General features: G+C 40.0%; 1 protein-coding gene across 8 annotated transcripts in view; it reads left to right on the top strand.

The window, feature by feature from the left end:
* Positions 1–15883, top strand: part of LOC141760220 (sperm-associated antigen 17-like) — a 35003-nt gene extending 19120 nt beyond the window's left edge. For 5 of the 8 annotated variants that reach the window (XM_074622847.1, XM_074622848.1, XM_074622846.1 and 2 more), the window contains 26 exons: positions 933–1114; positions 2021–2129; positions 3205–3368; positions 3513–3612; positions 4195–4334; positions 4569–4713; positions 4879–5321; positions 5470–5655; positions 5835–5983; positions 6411–6541; positions 6800–6933; positions 7025–7213; positions 8652–8765; positions 9011–9059; positions 9529–9619; positions 9729–9779; positions 10783–10876; positions 11028–11136; positions 11339–11378; positions 11518–11582; positions 12011–12147; positions 13374–13552; positions 13756–13816; positions 14865–15012; positions 15407–15560; positions 15656–15883. In XM_074622847.1, coding sequence (XP_074478948.1) covers positions 933–1114; positions 2021–2129; positions 3205–3368; positions 3513–3612; positions 4195–4334; positions 4569–4713; positions 4879–5321; positions 5470–5655; positions 5835–5983; positions 6411–6541; positions 6800–6933; positions 7025–7213; positions 8652–8765; positions 9011–9059; positions 9529–9619; positions 9729–9779; positions 10783–10876; positions 11028–11136; positions 11339–11378; positions 11518–11582; positions 12011–12147; positions 13374–13552; positions 13756–13816; positions 14865–15012; positions 15407–15560; positions 15656–15665 — 3374 coding nt within the window. In that variant the 3' untranslated portion in view covers positions 15666–15883. The remainder of the gene's footprint in view (positions 1–932; positions 1115–2020; positions 2130–3204; positions 3369–3512; positions 3613–4194; positions 4335–4568; positions 4714–4878; positions 5322–5469; positions 5656–5834; positions 5984–6410; positions 6542–6799; positions 6934–7024; positions 7214–8651; positions 8766–9010; positions 9060–9528; positions 9620–9728; positions 9780–10782; positions 10877–11027; positions 11137–11338; positions 11379–11517; positions 11583–12010; positions 12148–13373; positions 13553–13755; positions 13817–14864; positions 15013–15406; positions 15561–15655) is intronic. The other 3 variants (XM_074622850.1, XM_074622849.1, XM_074622851.1) reach the window with 3 other exon arrangements.
* Positions 15884–16128: the final 245 nt, after the last annotated feature.

Raw genomic sequence — 16128 nt, 5'->3', positions numbered from 1 at the left:
AATATTTCAATTTTTACTTAAAAAAATGCAGCATTTAGGGGATCTATCAGCCAAAATGGAATATAATATTAATAAGTATTAAGACTCTCAATTGATTAAAATATTTAATCGCATTATAGTCCATAGTTTTATCCATTCAAAATGTACCTTAAAGGGAGATTTGTCAAGTATTTAATACTCTTATCAACATGGGAGTGGGCAAATATGCTGCTTTATGCAAATGTATATATATAATTAGTATTGGAAATCTGTTAACAAGACAAAACAATGACAAATATGCTCAAATCATAACATGGCAAACTGCAGCCCAACAGGCAACAACAGCTGTCAGTGTGTCAGTGTGCTGACTTGACTATGACTTGCCCCAAACTGCATGTGATTATCATAAAGTGGGCATGTCTGTAAAGGGGAGACTCGTGGGTACCCATAGAACCCATTTTCATTCACATATCTGGAGGTCAGAGGTCAAGGGACCCCTTTGAAAATGGTCATGTGCCAGTTTTTCCTCCAGCTTAAGTTTGTAGTGTTATTTAGTGTTCTTCGTGACATACCAAGTGTGACATAGTTGGTACCAATGGATTTCTTAGGTTCTTTTAGTTTCATATGATGCCAGTATCTTCACTCTGCCTTTAAAACTGAGCCTGCTACAAACCCCGGAAGATCGAATAGCAGCCAGGCCCAACGTTTCTACAGACCAACTGCAGTCAAAACACTGAAATTTTTTCAGTTGGTTGCAATCTGCAACCTCACCGCTAGATGTCGCCATATCCTACACATTGCACCTTTAAATTTGAAAACAGATTATATATGCTTATAGACTGGTCCATCTCCGTGCTCTGAATAGTCTTATTATTATGTCTGAATTAAACAAGGTTAAAATGTCCTCACAGTGCAAGCAGTATTAACTGTGTTCCTGTTTGGTGATGTTCTAGTGAGTCCCCAGGAAACAGAGCAAGGGGCCCCAGAGACCTCCACCTTCGTCCCCATCCCTCTGTCCTCCTCCACCCAGGACTCCAAGGGGATAGACCTGGATTCAGTTCCCTCAAGGACACACAGTCCAGCCGGCGACACCGGACCTCCAGAGTCCCAGGTTCCACATACGCAAATGAATACAGTGGGGGAAATAAGTATTCTAACAAAGGCTTTGCCACTAAGTATTCATGTTCAATATTTTTCCTGTTTCATTCCACTTTATTGCACATAACTTTTTTATAGATTGGAATGTTACATTTTCTTTTTTTTAATATGTATATTATTTTTGAGAGCATAGCAGGAATAAAAACAAACAAAACACAAATGCAAACGGCACATCCTAGGTAATAACAATAACCACAGTCATAATTAAATTAAATGCAAAGCAGTTTTTCTTTAAAAATGATGAAAGTGTATATACATAGTAAAAAAAAAGGCACACAGCAAGGTGCTTTACATTGGACACAACATACTAGTCCTCACCCTGAAAGAATTCAGTCCAGGGTCCCAGATCTTATCAAACACTCCTCCTCTATCTTCACTATAAAATCTCAGTCTCTCCAGATGTAATGTCTTTGCTATTTCTCTCAACCACAAATCATACGTGGGTACAGACTCCATTTTCCATTCTCGCAAGATTAACTTTTTTGCAATCACCTTTCCAAACAAAACACTTTTTTTTTTAAACTTATATAAGATAAGGAGATTGCCATTCCAAGGATGGCTATGAGCGGATCAGATTGTTACAACTTCTTTATCTGTGTATTTTTATTGAGTTAATACCAATGTCTAGTACAAGTTTCATGTGAATAGTTGCTTTGGAAATATGTTTAATACTTATTTCCCCCACTTTACATGCGTACATACACAACATTTTAACCATAAACATATTGTTAAATTGCTCTCAAACCTCAATATGAAATAGTAAAAAACATCTTGGGCCAAAGGTACCTGTACTTTTGAGCTACTTGTGATGTTAATATTACTATTATTAGTGTATTGCTCATACCATATGTGTATGTTAATTTTTGTGTATGATTTTGTGTAGTCTGAGGTGTGTGAAGGCCAGCCAGCATTGCTATCAAGTCCATTCAACAGTCTCAACCTGTCTGTTCCTAATGGCCTGCTGCTTCAGTTTCTGCGAGAGGATGCACAAGGTCAGTGATGCACTTTCTCTGGAATTTATATACACACACTCATACACAGGTGTGTGTATCCTCACAAGTGCTGGTGCTGTTTGCGTTGGTTCAGGGGGCTCACTGAACCCCCTAGAAATGCATCTATATTTTTTTTATAATAACACAGAACTAATAATTTATTGTAATGATGAATAATATTGACGTTGTGTCTTCTTGGCTGAATAAGAAACCAACAAGATAAGAAGATAGATTTGTGGTCTTTTTATTTACTTATAGCCTAATTACATCAGACGCTCTCTGTCCACACACCATTAAATATTCTGTTACGTCATTTAAAGTTTAAACAAACCACGTACCTATGAGCTGTGCGCTCGAGATTAAACTGGAGACGTGACCACTTAAAAGATGGGTGAGTAGTACTTGGCCTCTTCCGACGTTTGTGTGTTTTAAACAGAAAACACAAGTTTTATACTGGGATATTTACTGAAAATGACTTTCAGGCGATCTCCTGGAGATCTCCCTCCAGCCAACTGCTCCCTTACTTAGGTGTTTGTAGTAAAATGTGGAGGTATCGTTTATAACTCTTCATTTCAACTTCATGAATCGGCCGTTCCTCGTCCGTTGCTGCTCTTTCAAAGCGAGCAACAAGAATAAATAGAAACAGGGCGTCAGACTAAAGTTCAGCCCAAAACGGCACGCTGCGCAGCGTTTCGTCGGTCATGGCCAGTTATGACATTCCAGTAGAAAACATCGCAATCAAACTCATTTTGTCACTGACGCTTGCTCGCGTCACATTCTGTTTGGCGGGTGCAATATTCACTATGTCCCAATACATTACATTCCCTCTATATTTTCTTTTGTGAACCCCCAATCTTAAAGTTCAAACTGCACCAATGCTCACAAGTGTAGTTTTATAAATTTGCATGTGTTACTTTGAAGTCAGCATAACAATCGCCTGAAATGGAATCTAGCTGCAGACAGAAAGTTATACCCTCTATGAAATTTGAGCATGATATTCCATAACTGCTATATTCCCATGTATAACTCATTCTCAGTTATTTATTACATAATTTGTGTGTGTTTGTGTGTCAAGGAGTGTCCTCAGAAGAGCAGGGTATGTTGGTGAAACAAGGCTTTCCTCTTCATGGTCAGGGAGCTGTAGGGCAGCGTCAGGACCCTTCCCTCTCCAAAGAACTGTCCCGCATCGTCACCAGCCAGGGAGCCGTGATCCGATACATGAGAGATGGGTCCACAGAGGTAAACACTCTGTACACACATGTTCATATATATATACTGTAGGGGCACGCATACCAGCAAATGTATGACTTCTTACTCAAAAAATGGGGACTAACTCTTATGACACACACACACACACACACACAAATACCTTGTGTACTGCAGGTTCTGCATGCAGATGGCTCAGTCAGTTTCAGCCAGGATTCTGGTCCCGTATGGGTTCCTGATTCCGAGGTTGAGGAGGAAACCGAGGACAGCGAGAAAGGTAAGAGTGCAGCACCGCTGAATACAAAACACCTTCTAATGAACATGGTGAGCCCCCTGCTGTGAGGACGATTAAAGGAACAGCGTGGAACATTTCGGGGGATCTATTAGCAGAAATGGAATAAAATATTCATAACTATGTTTTTCATTAGTGTATAATCACTTGAAACTAAGAGTCGTGTTTTCATTAGCTTAGAATGAGCCCCTCATATCTACATAGGGAGCAGGTCCTCTTCATGGAGTCCGCAATTTTTCTACAGTAGCACAGAACGGACAAACCAAACTGTGAAAGGCTCTAGAGAGAGCAGGCTCTAGAGAGGCTCTAGAGAGAGCTCCAGATAGAGCCTTTCACAGCCGCCGTCTCACTTTCATTGCTCCTAAAGAAGTGATATTATGGTAAGAATGGCACTCGGCGTCTCACGTTACCGCAGTTTGAAAAGGGATGAGTACTCAGTTGGTTGCAATCTGCAACCACACCACTGGATGCCGCTAAATCTTACACACCGTTCTTTAAAGTATCACTTTGAGTGGTGCGCCGTGTCAGCTGTGCGTCAAACTGTTTTTGTGTGTTTTGTCTATACAGAGCAGGATGGTGCTCAGAGAGGGTGTTGGTTAACTACGACTCCATCTGGAGCTCGCATCTGCACTGTGGGGACCACACACAAGCACTTACCCACCACGCCTCTCCTCGCCTTCAAGGCTACAGACCCCATCACCCATGAGGTAAGAGTGCAGTATCACTCCTGACAGTACATAGGTTACCAGGTGTCTCCACTATATCAGTTATTTAAGTTGTTTTCAAGGTTTCACAATTCATTTGACAATGGTGTTAACGTTTCAAAATTTCGTCCCTGTCTGAGCATCTCAAAGTTTATGATTAGAGTCTCAAAAATGATGGGATTTGGTCCCATTCTGCTGGGAGTAGCCTCTTTAGCTTGGCTTGTGTTGCTGCATCAGGTGATGCTGAGCCGGGAGGATCTGGTGGTTTCGATCCACCACCCAGACGGATCTCTAAGTGCAGAACATGCAGACGGAACCAGGATCACCACTCTCTACCAAGACAGACCACTGAGCACACCGCAATACATACTGCTGCACACAGGTAACCGGCATAAAGTGCATACACACTGTGGTAAATACTTGTGCTCACATGCACACACAGCAACGATACAGTCAGATCTGCACATGTCCTGACGTAGCGCAAACATGCACTTAATCTTTGAATTAAGTTATCTGACCTGAGTCCTTGTGTCTGTTAACTTTCCAGGGGAGCAGCCTGAGAGTGTGTCCCTCAAATCAACTTCTGAATGTGAATGCGGCTGCACCGAGTGTGTGTGTGTCACGCGCTGTGCGGACAGCATTAATGAGAACGTCCACACCCAGGATACTTGTGACAATGGAGACGAGATTAGCGGGGACGGTGGAGGGAAAGAATGTGACACGGAGGCTGCTTGTACAGAGTTGAGCGAGTGTGAGCATGAAAGAGAAAGCAGTGTGTATAAGAATGGTGAGGAGATTGCAGAAGATGCTGAGAATGGTACGAGGAGTGCACAGGAGAGCGATAAGGGGAGCGTGTCTACCAAAGAGCAGGTGGTGTTGGTGGAGAAGGAGGGCTGCGCCACTGTGGTGATGTACCCAGAGCGACACACAGCTCACCTCTTTTTAGCAGATGGAACTGTCATCACTGGGGACAACCAAGGAGCCTATCAGGTGGGTGGTTTACAGCAAATCACATCTAAGTTTCAAGTTATTATATATACAATAGATATATTTGTATATATTTGTGTATACAAATACACATTTGTCTATTTACCTACGTGTGTGTGTGTGTTTGTGTGTGTATGCTTGTGCATCCAAGGTGTTCCCATCCAGCGTGGGGCTCCTGGAGATCCAAACTGATGGGAAGTGTGTGTACTCATCTGACCCACTCATAACCCCCAGTCCAAAGGGTGGCCCCCCCACAAACCACCCAGGAAGCTACGCCATGAGTCATACAGATAAAGTGGCCTGTGACGTTACAGACCCCGACGGGAACCACTTCCAGGTTAGGATTATTAGAAGACGGGTTAGTGTTCGTGGCGAGGTGTTGAGACAGCCAGTTATGTAAAAAAAAGAAAAGTCACTGTAAAACATCTAAAAAAAACCATCAGTGTCAGATTCTGTGGTGATAAATAAATCATTTCAATCATTAAATATTCTCTGAACTTTGTGTGTGTGTTACAGGTGATGGAAGATGGACAGGTATCAGTGTTGAACTGCAGCCCTGCTCCGAGCACACTTGAACAGGAGGAGGAGGAGGAGGAGGAGGAGGAGGAGGAGGAGTACAGAGAAATGTCCAGAATTAATATAAAATACAGAGATCATTGTCCCAGGTGGGCCTTTATCCATATGTACTGCACTTTTGATTTGTTATTGTTTAATACCATAGACTGTATATAGAGAAGGACGGTGCATCTCCGCTTCCTCCCTCTGTCCACTAACATGGAGGGGGCGGGCTTTATGACCTATACTGCAGCCAGCCACCAAGGGGCAATCCAGATGTTTTGGCTTCGCTTTTTGGGAGCTGTCATGTCCTCCATCTTTCTATACAGTCTATGTTTAATACAGGAAACTGAAAATAGTTTTGAGCTGTATTGTCGGGTTTTTTTCTCTCTTAATGTTGCTGTGTGTACAAAATAATATTTGTTCTGCATGAATACAAAGTCAGCAGTAATGAGACAATATTTAAACATTAGCGTGGTACCGCTGCTGTGGATGGCAACGTCACAGAAACTCTGTAAGCATCATCTTTTGTTCCAGGCTGTTTCTGGTGCATGAAGATGGCTCAAGTACCGAACTACTGAGCTCTCAAACCGTAGAGGAACTGCTCTACCAGGCGTACTCTGACCCGGCCATAGCGCTGCTGAAGGAACCACTGCCAGACACACAAGGTGCCCTGTTGCTTCAAAATCAAGAAACATTATACTGATAAAATAGAATTTTAGAGCGGCTGATTCAACTACAGCAGTTTCATTATTTGATCTAGCCATATCTTAGTTGAAAGCACAATATTTTTCCATTATATGTCGTTAATAAGTAACTCAAGTTGAGCGCTTTTTTCTCATTTTATTATCTATCAAAAGAGGAATAAAGGTAGGGAAAGCCATCTGAATCTTCAGAAAATAATGTGAAGTTTGTGACTGTTTCAGATGGGTCTGGCATTACCATCCTAAAGCCCAGCCACCAGAGCGTTTGGTCCCAGTGGTTTCTAGGGAAACAGAACCCTGACATTACCCCTCCCAACCTCAGAAACCGCAGCTGGCATGACTTCCCTAGAACAGAGGTAGAGGTGTGAACACATTACACGCAGGCAAACAACACACTCGGGGCCAAACACTGACATTTTTCACTCTGTGACTTTCTCTCTGTTCCAGAAGAAGACCCCAGGTCCTCCATTTGGTACCGACATGGGACACGGTTTGACTCTGAGAGAGAGGTCTGGCGGTTCTGCAGCACAGCGGCAACCTGTCAGGAGCTGCCCTAAAGTCCTGGAGATGAGGGAGCTGTACCAGCATCGACCGTGCACCACGCCACTCAGAAATACTGTAGACGCACGAATGAAGGTAAAACAAACCCATGTCTGTGCTCATATGGCTCACTGTGTCATTCAGTATTTGATTATTGTTAAGATTGATTATTATTGAAGAAATAAACTTAAAAAATCTCACAGGATAAGGGCACTGTGAAGATCTGAACACAAGCTTAGAGCCTCCCCTCTCTGCTAAACAGCCTCGTCCTGCATTAGAAAAGTACGCAGTTAAAGCAACCAAAGAGCTAATAGAACAATGGCCAAGCGTCAAGGAGAAGAAAACACTGAGTTTGTCAAAAAATAAGCCTTTTAAGTATAAATGATTGTTAAAAAAATAATAATAATACAGAGAATAGTATTAAAAGCTCCTAAAAATAACAGGAAAATTCATCTCTGATGCAATATTCACAGGAAATAATCTGCTCAAAATTCATCCAAATTGCTAATTTTACACAAACTTCCTGCAGTTTGTCAGTTGTTCTGTACTCATATTGTTATGCATTGAATATAATATGATATATCCATAAAATAGGTCACTTAGTCAGGGGTTCGTCAGTTTACTCAATGATAGAAAAGAGGTCCCCTAAGCCACTGGTTCCAGGTTCAAGGTTCTTTATTTGTCATATGTGAATTCCAGCAAAGCAGTCATTGGCAATTAACATCTTTGGTCTCAGGTTCCTTCAACAATGCTCATAAAATATGCATATATAAAAGGGGAAATCACACATGAGAAGTAAGATATGTACACAGAGGTGTAAATAGGAATGTAGTATGTAATAATGAGAAGTACTAAAATATATATACAGAGGTGTAGACAGGAATGTAGTATATATAGAGGAGAATAATATGTGTGTGTGTATATATATATATATACATATGTATATATATATATATATATATATACACACACATACAGAGGTGTAACAGTTTGTAAAGTATATAAAGGTAGATAAACAGGTCACTTTAACTGGTCTAACAGTGATATTTTTGCTAAAATAAGTAGGTAAAAACGATATAGTGGCTTTATTATTTCTTATACTGTAGATAGTGATGGGGGAAACAAAGCTTTCTGAAGCACTGAATCACTTTGAAGCAGTTGAAAATGGTTTGATACAGGGCCAAATCCTTGGTATTGCATTTGTATGGATGAATTAAACCTTCCACGATGAAACAGTTAGTCAGAATACAAGTGGTTTTACTGCTTTATTTATTATTTTTTCAATAAAGCTGGTTTTAAACAGAGTCTGTTTTTAAATACTGAGGCAGACTGACAAGAACATCCCGTATTCAAAACCAACGCGACACCTCTCTGATACGAGTGATTTTGGCATAGCGAAGCGAGGCATGGAAATATGCACAGCTCCGCTACTTCTGCTGTGAAAGGTTGACACTGTGTCGAGCAGTCTGCTTTGAGCGCAACGTCACATTTCGCGGGATCCTGACAAAACGTTGAAATGTGGCTTTGACCGCAGGAATACATAGAGAGTTTGATGGAGAGGGAGCAGCGATCAGAGGAGATGAAAGCCAAAGACCCTCGCACTGAGGAGGAGAGTGTCCATGCCAGTGATCTGCTCAATCTGGTCCTGGTCAGCATGCACGCACACACACATGCACACGCACAGGCACAGGCACACGCACATGCACACGCACGCACACACACTCAAATTCAGTATAATGCACAATAGATATTCACTTTGACGAGTACAACAGACAAGAAGATGTTATCATGAAGATCTTTCCCCACTGCATACTGAAATAGAAAATTCTACAAATAATTAATACACTAATGTTGCACAATATTAATGTAAATTATTAATAATCTGTTTTAAAGTCTTTTGCAGAGGAAGATGCCGGCCACATCTTTGACAAGAGGACTTCAGGTGGGTGACTGCTTGTGTTTGAACCATGTATTGTCTTACGAGTCCACTGAAATAAAAGTTCCATTTGCAGGTTTACTTTACTCAATTTTGACTAATTAAGCATATCTATTTAATTGCAACTATTTTAAATTAGTCAAATTCGATTTTAATCTGTTTCTTGGAATGTTTCCCGTCACTTTTTGTATGAATAAAATTGGGTTTAATAATGAGTAAAAACTGAGCAAAACCAAGAAATAATGGTGCATTGGAGGGCTAGAGGAGGCTATTATCAGAGGATGAAAATATTGTTTGAAACACGACTCAATTAACATGCAATGAATTGTCTAATTTCTGTTAAATTGTGAAGATGACTGAAGGTTTCAAGTTAAATATTTAGTAGTCAGAGTTAAGTACAGTAGTACATGTAGTTTAGTTTTAGTGTTTAGGGCTCGGAACAATTTCTTCTAATTAATTCTGTGTGTATCCACAGTGGACGTAGCCAGTCTGTACAGCCAAGGAGTCGGAGACCCGGTCGAGCAGTCGGATGATTCAGAAGAAACAACCTCAGTAGCTAGTGACAGGTTGGAGAGATTAAAATGGCATGCATGAATAGATAATGTAAAATGAGTGTTCCACGTACGTTTAAATAAGTATGTATTAATATCCTCTTAAATCCATTCTCCTGTCCAGTTTTACTGACGGAAAGGAGTCAAAGTGGACTGAAAGACTTGACCAGTACAGGTAAATAGAGGTTTCTTTCTCGCACTATTTTGTTTTTCTGCGTGAAGAACTAATGACAACCTTGACATTCAGTAGCTTCATCGAGTTCAAAGTTTTACTGGTGCTCTTTATTGCACTGAGATAACATTTATACAGAGTTATACAGAAAGTTATACTAAAAATATGGAATATAATGCAGTAAGGCTCTCAATCATTCTGTATTGCTTTCAAATAATCATTCTCCTGTAGATCAGCTCTCATTTAATGCTGCTTAGTCAACACCTGTGTAGGCGTGATTTACTCTTCCATCCTCTTTTGTGTCTTTTGTTTGGGGAAGTAACCACTTTAAATGAGCATGTGGCACTTATTTACTTCAGAGATACATGAATTAATTTTGATTAATTTTTGCCAGTCACATTGGTGTGAGTTAATTGCGGAAATGGCTTTTGTAAACATGAATTTATTGATTTTTAGATTTGTTTAATTTGACAAACATCCGCTACCCCTCGTTAAGGGGGGAAAAAATAGCAAAAAACACAACGTACAAACAGGGTTATGACATTAAAAGAGATACTGGGCAAGATATCATAGTTAGACTCAAGAGTTACTATACAGCGGCATTCCCTAAGGATATAGCACTGTAAAGTTTCTGAAGCTTCCCCAAGTTTACAATTCTCCAAAAATATAAGATAGGGACGACAAACCTCATCAAATTTGGCTTATTTCTTTTTCATTGTGTATGTTAATTTTTCAAGGACACGGCACGCAGGCAACTCTTTAAGCCAGCGACCGACAGGGAAATGGCTATTTGCCCGTCATTTTCTGTACGGCTGCTGCAGTGATTCTCCTTCTGAAGGGAATTATTTTTAACAAAACTACAGCAGCTACTGCTGAAAGAAGGTTGTAGGATAGATAAAGCACAAAAGTGGTAAATGATGATACCACCATGGCTACAAGTACATTGTGTTTGCACTAGTAGCCATCAACTCATCATTTATTGTCCCTGTGTGCATGTGTGTGTCAGACAGGAGATGTGTGAGGAGCAGGCTCAAAGAGAGGCTCTGAGGAAGAAGAACATTATTCCTTTTTTCCACCCAGAAAATATTCCATTATACCAGGTACTGTATGTGTTCAATTCAATATATTTAAATATATTTAAACAGTCAGCATTATGATTTTTTTTTTTATAACACACAGTTATTCACTATTTCTGACTTTACATAGAAAAATACACAATGTACAACAAAAGACACAGCGCTTGTTTTCCAGAATCTGCTACAGCAAACACCAGACATGAGGAGTCTATCCATGGATCTCCCTCCGTTCCCCAAGACAGACAGTCCTGAGGCCTTCCTGACAGATGCCCCCCAAGAGAGCAGTAAGTTATCATACTGTCAGTATTCACTAAGATGAAACTCATTTTAAAGGCTGTTTCTGTTGGGAATCCTTACAGAGAAACGGAGGCTTAATTGAACAGAATTTATTGTTATTTTAAAGCAACTGTAAGAGGTGCATAAAACCCTGTTTATTCAATAACATGAATACTATATAATATGCCGTATTTGTGTTTGTAACTGCAGCCCCACGACCCTTAAACCCAACACCCTCTCAATCTGCAAGGTAATGAAGAGGATGTTTTTTTTCTCCTGTGTTTGATTTTGCTCTCAAAAACATCTGTTAACATAAATTGCTTGTCTAAATTATGTTAACATTTGCTGTTGCGACACAGCTTGACCTCTCCTGTTTTTTTTGCTCTCAGTCGTGTAGGAAGAAGTGACAGGATGCTTGAGAAAAGACCCACCAACCCCACGCCTCAGACCGCTGGTTTGTTCCCCGCCTTCCTTTGTTTTGCTATATTAAAGTTAATTCCCTAATCAGCAAATTTACCAATAATGTGTCAAATTAAGTAAAATCGCTATTTTCAGATTAGCAAGAAGCACAGGGAGGGAAGAGCATAATCAATCAGGAACTACATGTGAATATTTCAGGGACATTTTGAGGGCATAGTCTGAGTTCTATTTAAAGCATCATCAGGCAAGAAAGTACAATAACCTTTCCCATTTAAGACCTACAGTACTAGAAAAACCTACTTTTCTTGTCTGTTTGAGGGTGTTGATCATGTTCCGCAAGAATAGATATGATTTACAGATAATTTCTAAGTTGGTTGTTATGCAGGTTAGGTGCATTTAGCACTTTAAATGGCATGTAAGGATGAATGACCATGTCTTTGTGTGTCTTTGTGTCTGTGCCAGGTGAAAGCAGTCTGAGGGGTTCATCTGGGCAGTGCAAGTCAGTCCAGGTGGATGTGACCGGAAAGCTCAGGAGGACTAAAGTCAGACTACCAACCTCTATCCTCGGCTCTAAACCTCGCAGCGAACCAAATCAACAGGTAGCCAAACAGTCACATGACAAATATTATTCCGCAATATATCACTGCATGTAAAAACTTCCCTCACAAAAAAAGATTGTGAAAATGTTATTTATGCCAACAAATTACCTGTGTTTGAGTAAATGGAGTGAATATAATTTCTGAATTCTAAAAATGTTGATTATATTTCAAATGTCTTAAATTATTTTGCAAGCAAAGATTTATATTTTTACCAATGAGTAGTGCGGTTACCATAGAAATGTCACATTTTATTAATAAAGTAATAGCTACATTTATTTTTAATATTAATTTAGCTACATTTTTTTTTTTTATTATACATACATGTACACCCACATAACATGATGATACCAAGAAGGAAAGGAAAAATAAATAAATAAAAAGGAGATAAAAAGGACAAAAGGTGGGCAGGGAGTGCAGAGCAATCACGGGTTACAACAAACATTTTAACTTACCATAGAAATAACTTCCTACCCCAACAGCCACTTTTAAAGGACCAGTGTGTAACAATTAGGGGGATCTATTGGCGGAGAATATAATATTAATACGAATGTTGTCTTTAATGCTCTATCGAAAAGTTAGAAGCTTCAAAGCTTCATTCATAATGTTGACATTGGGATTATTATTATTAATTACTTACAGAAACATTACCTTCCACCTTCTCTTCCACTCTCTCTCAAACACACACAGAGCGAGCGACGCAGTGCTCAGTCCGTCTCTGTAATTGTCGCAGTCCACAGTCCAAAAGTCAAAGGTTATTACAAAAAGATGGATGCAAAAATATTATATAATAATAATAATTTATCTAACAAAATATTCTGCTTCAATCCACATTTGTTGGTGTTTAACCTTTCAAAAACAACATTTTGAGAACCACTGAACTATAGACATTAAAATTGTAGTTTGTCAATAAAAAGTAAAATAAAACAAAAACATGTTTGATATGTTATCTATGTAAAAAGTATCCTAAAGTGACATCTAGAGGTGGTGATATGCCACTGTAGAACGTGTTGAAAGAATTCACTGTATTTCTGCTGCGCAACCCATGATCAGTGATGTGACCCATTTTTCCCTGAGTATCGTGTAATCATGCTATTTTTGAAAAATATGGTTTCCTTTTCCATATACGGACACCTACAGTACCTGTACACATGCTTCTCTCTATATCACTCACACATACTGTTCACACATGTATTCACACATCACTCTATCTGCGTCACCTGCTCCAGTTCCTGTCGGTGGAAGAGCCAGTGAGGAGGAGGTGTCGGACTATTTCTCTGACTGATCCGAGTGTCGTAGTGAGGGGATTCCAGCTGCTCCCGTCCAGCGTTGACTTTGGCACACTGCGGGAGGGCACCTCCTCGGCCGTTACCGTGGCGATGAAGAATGTGGGTGTTGACACCTGCAGGTAAGACAAACGTAGGCTTCAAAACCAGGAAATAATGAAAAGAATTATTAGTTTACAACTGGTTTCAAATGTCCTTTAGTGTGTCGGGAAAAGAAATGAGTGCTGTGGATAGTTGCAAGCGATTTGTGGGCCACCTTCAAGTCCAAAGGGAAAACTTTGACCTGTAACTATTTGTGGTTTGTTTTGATCCGTCTCTCTGCAAGGTTCCACGTGAAACAGCCTCCTCCTGCTTCAGGCCTCCGGGTCATCTACAATCCTGGGCCTGTAAGTTCCCAGCTGGATGTAACAATTAAATGTTTATGTTAAAGGGATAGTTTGGGTGTTTTGAAGTGGGGTTGTATGAGGTACTTATCCATAGTCAGTGTGTTACCTACAGTGGATGACTGTTGGCACGCCCCCAGTTTGGAGAAGCAGAGGGGAGTTACCGCACGAGAGCAAAGCAAAGTACTGCTGTGGACGGGGGCAGCAGCAAAATGTATTTTTGCCACTTAAAAAAAACATATCAGTTTACGTGTACGCTATATTTAGAATATTTTTGCCGGTTTTCCTTGCTGTAAGACAGCTATACAGTCTATATTTTTACGATGGGGAACTGGAGCCGATATCTATGCTCACGCCAAAGCAACCAGCATACATTGAAAAAAAAAACAGTAATTTTACCTCGCAGCACACTGGAGTTGCTGGTCTACCGCTGCTTCAATTGTTTAGTTAGTTTGTGTTATTGTGTAACTTTGGTTAGTTCGGGTTAACCAAAGTCACACAATATCACAAACAAGCTAACCGATCGAGGCAGCGGTAGACCAGCAACCCCGGTGTTCTGCGAGGTAAAATAACAGTTTTTTTCAATGAAGTCTGGTGGCCTTGGCGAGAGCATAGATGGATATAACGACTTCAGTTCCCCGTCGGAAAGGGCTGTCCCACGGCAAGGTAAACCGGCAAAAATATTCTAAATATAGCTTAAACTTAAACTGATATTGATTTTTTTAGGTGGGCCTTTCTTTTAGGTGGCTAAAATACGCTTTGCTGCTGGCCCCGTCCACAGCAGTACATTGCTTGCTAATTCATGCCTATTTCTCCAAACTGGGGGCGTCTGACTATGGATGAGTACATCATACAACCCCACTTCAAAACACCCAAACTATCCCTTTAATAATTTGATTGCTTTTTTACTAGTTAACCTATAATTTATTCATACATTGTTTTGTACTATTGCTATTTCTAAATATACACATTTTAACCCAGTTAGGAAAAGTTATCACCTCCCCCTTTGCTGTTTAGAATCTACATATGCAGTGTCCTGTTGTCTGTCTAGGTGGCTGCAGGTTTGCAAGTTGAAGTGCAGGTCCAGCTGTTCGCCATGTGTGCAGTCCAAGCAGGAGAGGTAGAGCAAAATAAGTACATCTCCCAGGATATCATCATCCACACTGAGACAGACATCCTCTACCTACCCGTCACTGCTAATATCCTTTGAACACCTCAAGAAGTGTTTCACCATTGAAGAAACATTTTTCCTTTATAGTCTTTGGATATGACTTAAATCAGCCAGTATTCAGCCTGTTTGCGTTGTCCTTAATAAATATAAAGGTGCAAATACTTCATGAACTCAAATCTTAGCATACCTTCATGTCTCATTTTCCAGCCTTCTTTTTAAATTGTTTCAGCGCTGACATGAGGGTCAAAGGTCAGGCAGGTTAACAACTGGTGACATAATAGAGATAATGCAATTTCCTCAGAGGAAGGAAACAGTGAATGAATTGATGTGTAATTGAAGACAAAGTGCAGTTTTTGTGAGATGCATCAAGTCTGAGTGTATAGAGGAAACATACAGTGAGGTTGGTCCTTAAATAATTCCACCCATCCTGTCTGAGAGGTTATATGACATTTGGCTCAAGGACCGCACCGGTACACACAACAAGAAGAGAGGCTCCAGGGTCCGTCAACTGTCTTCCACCCTACCAGTCGGACGGTTGACCCAGTACCCGTCTGACCAGGCCGTCAGCAAAAGATGGTCAGTATCTTGTACTAATAAAATAAACAGAAATGTCTCATGTGGATGGTAAGCAGTCACAATATTTGAACCAGTTTTTTGTTTGTAAATTTCAGGACATCTTAATCGCACCACTTCTCTGTGAGGATATACACATACCAATCTCCCATCAGATTTCACATCGTTCAAGCCGTTATCCCATCATCATCCTACCACACTCACTCACACTCACTTGTACGAATTCTCAGATGTACATCGCTTTGGACAAAAGCGCCTGCTAAATGAAAATGTAAATGAATTTGTACTCCCTTTTTTTTCAACAACGAATGAAATATTTTAATGGATTTTTATATTTTCCTCTGTTCCAAATAAAATCGTTATTAATGAAATAATTGTAAAAAGTGAATTTTAGGCTTTTGTGAATACATATTTGGTTTGATGTCTTTAGGACACACACACACCAAATGTGTATTTTACAATTATTTAATTGATAACAATTTTAATATTTCCTCTGTTCCAAATAAAATCGTTATCAATAACATAATTGTTCAATAAAAAAAATGAAAATAATTGTAGCAAGTGAGTTTTG

The sequence above is a fragment of the Sebastes fasciatus genome, chromosome 22 (genome assembly GCF_043250625.1).
Source record: "Sebastes fasciatus isolate fSebFas1 chromosome 22, fSebFas1.pri, whole genome shotgun sequence".
In the NCBI taxonomy this organism is placed as follows: domain Eukaryota; kingdom Metazoa; phylum Chordata; class Actinopteri; order Perciformes; family Sebastidae; genus Sebastes; species Sebastes fasciatus.
Note: the sequence above shows the minus strand (reverse complement) of the source record. Positions and strands in the feature narration are given on the sequence as shown.